This window comes from Octodon degus, unplaced genomic scaffold (assembly GCF_000260255.1).
Source record: "Octodon degus isolate 3935 unplaced genomic scaffold, OctDeg1.0 scaffold00080, whole genome shotgun sequence".
Classification (NCBI taxonomy): domain Eukaryota; kingdom Metazoa; phylum Chordata; class Mammalia; order Rodentia; family Octodontidae; genus Octodon; species Octodon degus.
This window is the reverse complement of record NW_004524656.1, coordinates 10,196,448-10,207,954: the sequence shown is the minus strand read 5'-3', so window position 1 is coordinate 10,207,954 and position 11,507 is coordinate 10,196,448. Positions and strand designations below refer to the sequence as shown.

The 11,507-nt window shown below is 39.7% G+C and overlaps 1 protein-coding gene across 7 annotated transcripts in view; it reads right to left on the bottom strand.

Moving 5' to 3' along the window:
- Positions 1-11,507, bottom strand: part of Cadm1 (cell adhesion molecule 1) — a 359,095-nt gene that overhangs the window by 31,396 nt on the left and 316,192 nt on the right. For 6 of the 7 annotated variants that reach the window (XM_004636484.2, XM_004636485.2, XM_004636487.1 and 3 more), the window contains one exon: positions 8,893-8,970. The exons of the other annotated variant lie outside the window; for it this stretch is intronic. In XM_004636484.2, the coding sequence (XP_004636541.1) occupies positions 8,893-8,970 (78 nt within the window). The remainder of the gene's footprint in view (positions 1-8,892; positions 8,971-11,507) is intronic. 7 annotated transcript variants of the gene reach the window in all.

Genomic DNA, 11,507 nt, shown 5'->3' with positions numbered 1-11,507 from the left:
ATTATTTTTGTGATTTTTTTTTTTTTTTTTTTTTTTTGGTACCAGGGATTGAACTCAGGACCCTGCGCTTGCCAGGCAAACACTTATTCTATTGAGCTATCTCCCCGGCCCTGTGGTAGCATTTCTAATATGCTTTATTTTCACCAGGTAAATAATTAATATAAAACAAAAGGATGGTGGAATAAAACCTCAGGGATAGATTCTTTAAACATAATGTCTGTTCATTAACCAAGGACCCCAATTTACTGTCTTCCTGCATCACATGTCAACTTCATGACAAAATTAAACCAAGTGAAGCTGGGCATCAACTCTTAAGTGGGTACCAGAAAATTAATGAAGGCACGTTCAGTACATCTGGCATCTCCACTCTGGAGATGGGTAATCCATCAATTGCACCCATAAGAAGAGGAAAAAAGGATGTTGGGAAGGAAAAACACGCTCTAAAACAGTTAAGCAAACACAGGTTTGAGTCACATGACACAGTTACTATAGCTGGGAAAGGCAAATCCACGTCACCAATGGATGGGAGACTGCAGTGGAGACACAGGGCTACAGTGTTCTGACTAAGAACAGTGCACATTAGGGGAGCCACTGTGTTCCTCTGAAAGCATCTGGTATGCTACTTGGACAGAGGTTATTTCCAGGGAAAAATGAAGGAAAATTCTCCAGAACTCCTTGCACTCTGCAAAGGCAAGCGCTACGACAGCTTCTGATCCACCCCATAACTGCATTATGACTTCATGCCGAAACCACAGACACCTGGGCTCAGAAGGGAGTGCAGCTCCATAAAGTAGGATTATGAGGGTACCTTAATCAGAAGCTGGCGAGATGTGTGAGCCTAACCCTGTGGGTCGGATGATGGGGTCATCATATTGTTTGAGAATATTCTGAGTGGACAGGTGAAATGCAAACGAAATTCTCAATGTAAGTTATAAATGCTGTACTCAGCTTGAAAAATGAGTGTCTAATTATTCCAACAAAGGCTTTTCTAAACCTCATTTTGCTGCTGCCTTAAAAAAATAATCTTTGAGGTATGCCTGCAAGAAAAATAGGTCACAAAAAGTTGAATTGGCCTTGTGGTAGTATTAGGTTATGAAATTAAAACGGCCTAGCAGAGCTATTGTGTCCATTTTAATTTTAATTACAATGAGGACAAATTTATTGCACATTTATTTTACATGGCTAACAGCAGCAACAAAAAATTCACTATTCTTGCAAAACCAGTAAGTGTGTAGGGTCTTAGTAGTCATCCAGTAGCTGTTTTATGAGTATAATCTTACAAGAAATCCAAGGCACAGCCCTGTACTGTTGTTAGAAAGATGTATATTTCACTAAATATTGACTTCTCAATCTCAGCCCTACAGTTTCTATGACCCTGACTTGAATATATGAAGTATCACATATATTTCATGTGGTAGCATAAGATATTTACAAAATGAAAAATGAAAAAAGCTCTGATGTGTGAGAGCAGAGACACCAGCCATTTAACCAACTAGCAAAAAATGAAAAATAAATTACTGCATGAGAGGCAGCTGGACAATATTCAGTTGAAACAGTCATGTGTAAGCTCCGCTGTGGCACATTCTAATCCTTTCATATGGATTCTCTCCAACTTAGAATTGTTCATTGAGTGTGACAGACTGGGGGTTTAAAACTAATCCATAAATTAGTCTGTGGTCTCAAACACAACGGGTGCCATAAATGAAAATGAAAATCCTAGAACAAAATTAAATTCACAACCTTAAATACTTTTTCTTCCTCCAGTGATCTGGGGTGCTCTTGCTTCAGTGGACAGATTCTCTACATGGCTACATTTTGGGGGTACGTGAGAATAAGGTTTACATTTAAAAAATGCACAGTGGAATAACGCAGAGAACCCAATCTACTCAGAAGCAGAGCTTAATTGTTAAGAATTTAAATTCTCCCATTCTGATTGCCATAAACTTAAATGAAAGCATACTAAGCAGTCCAGACATATTTTAATACACTTTCTCTCAGTTTATTTTCTTAACTAAAGTCAATAAGGAGCCAATGGGTTTTCTTAATTGAATTCCCCTTCAGTCTGTGCTATGGAGGCGCATTAAATCTAGACACTAGAGTAGGCAAGGAATTCTCCTGACAATTTCATTTCACAGTTGTGCTGAACTGGCCAATATATATTAAATATAGGTGCCTTTCTTCCTTTTAACTTAACTTGAAATGTACTGAAAGCAAAAGTAAGTACTGGAAAATTAACTACCAAAATTTGTTTTCTTCTGGTTTCCTGGTTATTTTTCTTGTCATCTACATTTTGCTGTAATTAAACTCTCATTTCTTAGGGATGGGAGCAGCAGCTAGGAAGAGAGCTGAAGCTGAAGGCCCAAACAGGAGAGCCATAATGAAGCAGTCTTACTTTTAATGTCATCTCCCCTTTGAGTGAAGAAATTGCGTGTCACAGAACAGCAGGAAGGGGAGTTGATTTTTTTTGGTTTTTTTGTTAAGCAATTTCGAGTTTTGTTAAAAGCTTCTTCAGAATTGCTCACTCTGTGCTGCTGTGCCCCTGAGATCTTTTCATTTGCAAACCAGATGTTCTGCGAAACAATAGGGATCCGTATAGTGGTTTCATTGAACAAGGAAAACAATTCCTATATCTTGGTGTGTATGAAAGCTGGGTGGGATTGCAAGGAAGAAGCCCTGGGCCCTGGAGAAAATGAAGCTCCTGTGGAAGGGGGTGGCGGCGGCGGGGCGGGGGGGGGGGGGCGTGCTGGCAAGAGGACACAGGCTCTGGAAATCCAGCTAAGTTCCTCTTGCTCGGACACCAGAGGGTCTGGCCTTTCTTGCCAAGCCCTTTGCTTCCCACTACCAAGGCTTCACTTTCTAATCCTGAGAAAATGTAAGTTTATTACATTTTAAAATCTGCATTGTTGATAGACCTTCAGCAAGAAAACACATCATACCTCACTCTCCATGATTATTTTTAAAATATAGTGTATATAATTATAAAAATTACGCTAGAAGGACCAGAAAAAAAAAATCTCGTTTCACTTTCCATTTCTTATCCATTTTAAAAGAATGTGACTGCCGGGCGTGGTGACGCACATTTGTGATACTAGAAACCTCATAGACTGAGGCAGGAGCATCACAAGTTTGAGCCCAGCTTGAGTAACTTTGTGAGAGCCTATTTCAAAATTAAAAAAGGACTAGGGGTGTAGCTCAGTGAAAAAGCTTGGATTCAATCCTAGTATCACAAAAAGACAAAATACCCACAGCAATCCAGAATGTGAGGACTTCTTTTTTCTAATAAAAATTACTTTATTTAAAAAGACAAAACATTAGAAATGATACAAAATTTCACTAAACAAGATGTTAGAAATTCAACACTAGTTGTTGTATTGCATATTGTTGTCTTCAAATTAGTTGCTCTGATTATCAGATATAAGCAAGAAAAATTTGTCAAAAGAAACAAATTAAAAGAAAGAAAAAAATTTTGTGGATGGTAGTAAACCTGTTAAAATAGCACCAATTTTTAAAAATTTATACTGATTTATAGAGGAATGGAAGAAATCATAATTCTACAAAAAACTGTTAAGACTTTGTTGTTGGTACTAGGCATCAAACTCACAACCTTGCACTTGCCAGTCAGGCGCTGTGCCACTTCGCTATATCCCTAGCCCCTAAAAAACTGTGATGACTTTTAACACATGTACAATTCTAATTTCTTTCATCCCTCCCTAAACCAATATAAATTAAAAACTGGTTGGTTAAGGGTGTTATTTGTAACAGTTTTACCACCATCAGCAAAATAAAAAGGAAGACAGGACAGTATGCAAAGTATGGGCGTGCACTTTGTGGGGTTAACAACTAATGTACAAAGTCATCATGTAAAAGATGGCTCGTGAGTACTTACTAGTGCTGTAATAATAGTCTTGTCACCAGGCAAACCAACATAGCAGTAAGTATTCAATACATAATGAATGAAAAACAGTCTTAATGGAGTAGATGCCAACTTTAGAAGAAGGCAATCTAATAAACATTCTAGAATGAAAGATGCATATTTCCTAGCAACAAAGGCTTAATCTATGCCTGGAACATAAATATACACAAAATACAAACACATTGAAGATAGATGCTTGAAGTAATGTTGCGTCTTCATGCTTAATTATCAAGCTGCCATCCTCTTTCATCCACATTATATCCATTCTTTGACAGGAAAGGCCACAGTCCACTTCTCCATAGTCTCCTATGGCACCTGCTGCCTGTGCCACTGAATTACTTCAACCAGTGTCTTCTGTTGTGCTCCGAGGTATATAATCTCAATTAATCGTATATTAAGGGGTTCACGGAGCTCTTTATCTGCACATATTATGGGTGCTCAATATTTGCTGAATGCATGCCTCAAAGCAGACCAGCTTATATTTTTTGTAACATGCAAATAACAATAGCAGAGCAGCAGTCATCAAGCTAAGGGCCTGGGGAAGAGACAGCTTCCTGTGAAGCAAGGGTCTCTGTAATTCAGATGGACATGCCATAGACTTAGAACCACAGGTATACTTCCTTCTTGTGTACCCAAGAACTGCAGAACTACTCTATGGCACTGAGTTTCCTCACTTGGCATATTCTACAAATGCCAACAGTCAACTTCTGTATTTATGTGATTTAATGCACATTAACATGAAAAAAGCTTATGATATCAGGCTGTGGAAGCCAAAATAATAACATAGGCCTGGGGGCAAGAATCATTTTCTCCAAGGTATATTGGTTTTTGAGTACTTTGACACCAATAAGAATAGCCTTGCTATTTTCTTTTCCAGGAAACACAAAATATTTAATTGAATATGTATTTTTAAAAAGAGAAAAACTCATTTAGAAATGACCTACTTCACTCTTGCAAAAGGATTTTTGTAATATATTTCAAAATCTGGCCCTATAGCTATTCATTTCTTATTCTAAGGTAGTTTTAATTTTTTAATTTATGGCAGTCACATGTACAGTGTGACCTATAGGTTGAACTCCTCTTGGCCAGAATTTTATTTTTAAGGTGCTGAGGGTGTTTACCACTGATTGCTGAGTCCTTTCTATGGAACTGCTCATTAAGCATCCAGCTCAAGGTGCACCCAAGCTGGAACAATACAATATCCAAATAAACAAAGGAGGAAACACAATGTGTTTCCTAAGATGATTATGAGAAAAATAACTTGACCCTACAGAGAGAGAGAGAGACAGAAAGAGACAGAGACAGACAGAGAGACAGAGACAAAGACAGAGACAGAGGTTAAGCTACCACAAAGATCAAAACCAGGCAATTTCATGTATATCTAACATACAGAGTCAATTGAGTAGGAAGCAACTTTGAAATAGAACAATTTAAGTCATGTACTTTTTTCTCCCATAATATAGTACATATCTTCATGAATGAAACCACACAGACAAATGGACATGGTTAAAAAAAAAAGTGGGAGCTTCTAAAAGCAACAGTGGAACAGAAACCTACGGTCAGAACATCACCGTACTTGAAAGGTAAGAGACACACTAGAGAATCTCATGTGGAATCACAGTGAAGCTCTGAATGGCTCCTCATCCAATCCTATCCTTCAAATTACTTTTATTTGAAAAGATATTCTAATGAGGTTAATGGCTTCCTAGTTGCAAAGCTACAACTATGTTCATACAGCAAATTGCCAGTGAATATTCCTTTCAGCATGCTGCATGTTGCAAAAATTTCTCCCTAGATAAGGCTATCCTTAGACAAAGAGGACACCAGACCTGTTCCAGGTAGCAGGGATAAAAGGCAGAGTGTATTCTGCCCCTCCCACCATGACATCCATGCTTTTGGGTGTGTAAAGTGGAGCTGGATGGGGCTTATAATTTTTCCCTTCCAAAGGTGTCCGGTGTGAAGCTTTAACATGTTTTGAGGAAGTCAGATGACTTAGCACAAAATGACAGTCTGCCTTCCTAACAAGGGGAACAATTCGATTATTCTGGTTACGGAAGATAAAAGATAACCCTGGAACCCTTCCTTTCAGAGAAATCAGAAATCAACTATGACCTTTTGAGTTTAAAAATATTTTTCCATTTCATTTGTACATTTTTCTGGTAATGAAACTCTGACCTGGGGAATGGGTTTCAGTTATTGTGTTTGACTGGGAGAAAAGAAATAGATCACTATGGGCTTTATTTTATTTATTTTTTTAAGGTTTTGGCTCTATGTTACTGTCACTGGATTTGGCTGTTGAAGCTTTTAAGGCCAATGGTGGCTGTAATGTACCAAACTGTGCAAGAGAGAAGTGGATATTAATTTAGCTATCCACTTGTCAGGATTCGGTCTGGAAGATTTTTTAGGAACCAATCTAAATCTAGGGGATAGGTCGGACCTTTAAAATGGGACACATAATCATTCAGCTCCATAACCTTTAGTCTGTTTGAAGAAAGGAGCAAATGTTAAACTCTACACATGTACTTTCTGGGCAAGACAAATATATATAAGACTGCTTGTTAAGATACAGTAAGCCTGGAAGATCACATCCATTAAGGCAATGGATTCCACAATATTGTTTTAGGAGCAATTTCAGTTTAACTACTCTTGGGTGTGCCAGTGAGAATGTGGGCATTCATTACCACAAATGCATTTGGTGTGCAGAGAACATTCAACTGCTCACATCAAGAGGCTAAAGTGCATCTATGAGATCATCTTATATTACCTGGAGCTGAGGCCAGCAGCAGAGACAGAAGCAAAGACAAGTTCCCATTAAAGGTGCCTTTCATGTGGACAGAATATAGCATTGTTTATTTTCCAAATTTCCTCTCAAATGGAGTCTCTGCAGTTGGAACTGGGATAACAGTGAGTTGTAACTACTCAAGGACCCAAGATTAGCTTTTGTCTGGAGTGAAGGATTAAGAGTTGTGAGCTGAAGCAACTCCACTGACTGCTGAGATTGATTGGAAAGGGGGAGAAGGTCAGGGAACATTAATGTTCTTAGGAACAAAAGCCTACGGTAGTGAGGAGGGCAGCCACAATTGCGAAGTGTTGTTCTATAGTAAAGAGAGATGCACTGATGCTCCGAGTGGGTAAGGCCTTGATTGCCTTTAAAATGGAGACGTGGATACCTAGATGAAACTGTCCAGTGTGATGGGTCACACCGAAGCAGCTTCTGCACAGATGGATAGACTGCCGGTCTGTTTCCAGGGCTGACACATGCAGGGCATGGGGGAGAATTAGTTGACGTCAATCCCTCAACTTAGACATCCACAGGAAACTACACCTCAACCTGGTAATGCGAGAGTACACGCAATGGCAGGGGCTCTCCTAGATAAGAGATAAGGAATCCTAATGGGAAAAGACTGAGCTCTTAGTGGGCAGTGCCGACACGACAGCACAGTAGCTGTGCAAGTTCCTGTTAGGAAGAAGCGTCTTCGGTATGACAGAGAAAATGGGAGGAATTCCATTCACTGTGCCAACAAACTCAGTTTACTTAAGAAGCAGAAAGAGCTAACAAAGAACTAAAGCAGACACACACACACACACACACACACACACACACACACACACACAAATTAGGAAGCAAATTCTCTAGACAGAGCTGAGTTTAGAGTGACACACACAAAAACCAACTGATGGATTTTCAGAAGTTTTAAAATTCAGTGTAGACTCTTAATAGTTTTGTAACCAATATTTAGAAAAATCCCCAAGAGTGGATTATTTAAGGAGTCTCTTTTTTTCTACTATAACACAAGAGTGAAAAAACCCCTTGACTTAGACAACTTGTTACGTTCCATCCACCGATCAGGTCTCTTCTTTCACTGAACACTTTGGATTTTGTCAATTTTCGTATGGAAAATGTCCTCTGAAAAGTCAGTGTGACTCCAGAGGCAACACAGCAAGGAAGCTCGCCACATCTGGGGACTGAAAAGGAGCTGAGCGTGAAGAGTGACGTCTGAGAGAGTTGGATTGCACAAAGAAGTCTGGGATGATGGCACACTAGGACATGCTGCTGAGAGACTAGTCCACCTCAGGCCAGATTCCAGTAGGCAAGTTCCTTTGTTTCAAGAGGTTTTTCTTCCCCTCACAGAATTAAGCTTACAGGTTGCTGGGGTGGGGTCCTATAAACAGCAGCAGGGGAAGACCTTCTCCAAGGAAATCCTGTATGTCATGTAGGCATGGTGCACCCTATTTTTGGTAGGCAGAAGAAGCCCAGTTTACAGAGAAGCAGTGCCAAGCACTATAAGAGCCACTGGGCAGCAGGAGGGGGAGAGAGGGCATATTGCCCCCCTTGGGGATTGTCAAAAATGAGACATAGTAAGACTCATTTTGAATAAGAGTTTCAGAGAGCCATAGAATTGGAATGATGTAACTTCCTCCTCCACCTCTGTATGTACCTCAGGGGAGGGCAGGGTACCCACTGCTCAGCATGCAAAAGACAGTGACTCCCTGTGATTGCCTGTGAGTGCCATAGGCACAGACAAAGGCAGCAAAACTGCTAGCAGGTAGTGTCCCAAGCAGGATGGCTAACTGCACTCAGGAGCACGGCCGTAGTAGGCACCTGAAAGTTGGGTGTGTGGATTAAGATGAAATTAAGACAAAGGCATGATCCAACGCCACTATACTTACCATTTCATCAACTGTGGCTAAGCAGAAGCTATCAGCGGACTGTCTAGTAGCCAGGCTGCCATTTTCCTAGGATTTTCCTTTAATAGTGATGCTTAAAAGAATTCTCTTATGGATAGGCTGTAAAAGATCTGATCTAGTGTTAAATGCTTGGATATTAAAAGACTTTCTGAGGTCCTCAAGATTTAACTTGGGAGCTCCAAAATAAAGGAAGAGTTAAATTCCAAGGATTTCAAGGAGCTTGCTTTTTCTACATACCAGAGAGACAATATACATTCAGGACAATTTCAATGGTAATGAAGGTACCATACCTGTGATGATGGTAAGGATGGTGGTGGTGGTGGTGGTGGTGGTGGTGGTTGTTGTGGGAGGGATAGTTGTGGGGGGATCTGGATAGAAAAAAAAAGGAAAATCAAACCCACAATGCTGAACACAATGATCAGTAATGACAAAACAAAAGCATGAAGACATTGAGATGTTTGTTTGATGACTTTTCCCCTTTAACACCAAAAGGTCTTTCCCATCAAAGATTTAGGTCTTGCAATTTTATCCCAGAGTCATAGCTGGAAGAGCTAAGAAAAGAAGAAAAGAGATTTCTCATTAATGAAGTGAATTAGGAATAAGGAGGTTGGCAACAGAGAAGTGAGGAAAAAAATCCAAGCCTCTGACATTCTCTACCCCCCCTGGATTTTTAAAGGCGAGACTAAGCCACCTCAGTGCTATGAGTGTGCAATGGTTGTTGTTTCATTTGTACTTATACAGATGGGAGGAAAGAGAAGAAGGCATTGTTCCATTTAAAGGACTCCTATTAGCCAAGGATGCATGTACCCCTGTACACTTGCTCTCTATGACTGCTAACTTCATTATTTACCATCAATACTTCCCAGCAGGAAGAAAAACTACTTCTATACTCTTCATAAATACAAAGAAGAGAGAATGTCACCACTAAATATCAAGTTCCAGGCATGCTAGATTTTACTGAGATTTTTTTGAAAGTCAATAAATTTTATAACTTATAAATATTAATAAGTTATCTTTGCTCCCGTTAAAAGCGTGACCTAAGTGGACTACAATGATAAAACCGAAAGAACATTTTCTATCTTGTAAACAAGAGAGCTAAATATAAATGAGGTTTGACCCTCAAAGCCAGGAACCCGATAGGGAACCCTCTGTCTGATATTTGATAGGCTGTATAGTCTTCTATCATCTCAAAAATTATTTTGGGCTGAGGGAAGGGCAAATATGAAAGAGAAAAAAATTTCTAAGCCCAAATGATCAAACTGAATGTGTTAAATTGTCAGCAAGACTTTGAACTAAGCAATCATTCTGCTATAATAGAGCATAAGACGATTTGAAGGCTTTTTTGATTTTAAATTTTATCTAAAGCACATCAACTCTTTCTCCCTGACACATCTGGTGTCCTTTTATCTTCAAGTGCGCTCTTGGATTGTCTAATTAATACATCAGAACTTTAATTATATATTGTACCTTTCCTGGGTTTTGCACAACTTCCTGAAAGTTTATAAAATCACTGTGTGGGGGCCTGCTGCAAGGTCTGCGGAAAGTGATTCCTTCCACCGATCAATAATCCCAGGTTTTAATTTTCCTCAAGAACAGCTTCTCTCACACCAACATTTACTTATACAAATTTGATAAACAAGAACCAACAGTTCTGTTTTAGGGGAGACTTTGCTCCTTGAAGTTGGGGACACAGGCAAGCTGCACTACTGTTTGATGCAGCTTCACAAGAGCCCCAGAGGACTGCATTAAAAAAAAAAACCAACAATAACAAAACCTCATTCTCTTCCAAGTAGAAATGATTAAATTACTACTTCAGAGCTACCTTAAAAAAAAAGAACAGCACGTGGAACATTGTGATTCAGGTATTGTGCTGCTTTGTTCCTTTATTGGTGGCCTCAAGAGAGAAGCACGTGTCCCGGCGACTCATCTGGATGCACAACACCTGCTGCAGGTGCTGGGGCAAAGACGAACCAAGTGCACTGAGCCGAGGCATCTTGCTCCTCCCCAGAACTGCATCCAGAGGGGGTGTCTTTGCCCAGCATGAGGCCAGTTAATGTGGTCTTTCTGTTTTGCTCCAATTACAGCATTTCCATTAAAAAGAACATGTATATTTCATAGACTTCTCTTGATAGACCATAATGCTATTTCTTTTTTCTTTTCTTTTTTTTTTTTTTTTTTGCGGAACTGGGGATTGAACTCAGGCCCTTGCACTTGCCGGGGAAGCGCTTATTCCACTGAGCCATCTCCCCAGCCCCCATAATGCTATTTCTGCACCTGTTCCTAAAAGCACTGGCCCAAAATGTGTGCTATCCACACTACAGTGAAAGTGGATCGAAATATGAGCTGAAATATGAATCTGAACCAGAAGTGAATAAGAACACCAAGGTCAGATTTCAGAGAGGGGCCATCAGTCCCTTTCATTATGTGACAATCACATACTTTTAATTATCTTCATGACTACTGGGGCAAATGTTGTCCTTCCTATCTAGCTCAAGAAAACTGAACAAATTAAATGCCAATATTAGGTAACAACTCCATGCTTAAATTGACAAGAGCAAAGCAAGACTATTATCTAAGAAGCAGAGTTGGAACTAAAATCACTGAGTCTAAGGCACTAAACTGGATCCTTTAGAGAAGTTACTTGCAGAGGATTAGACATTCTAAACTACAACAAATTTCAATTCGCAAATTACTTTTTTGTTGTTTGTGTTTTGTGGTACCAGGGATTGAACTCAGGATTCTGCACTTGACAGGCTGGTGCTTATTCTACTGAGCTATCTCCCCAACCCCACAAATTACTTTAAAAAATGCTGTAGTGGGGCTGGAGAGATGGCTCGGTGGTCTAGGGCACCTACTTAGAACAAGCTTAGCAAAAGCATCAGGGACCGCGGTTCAATCCCCCAGC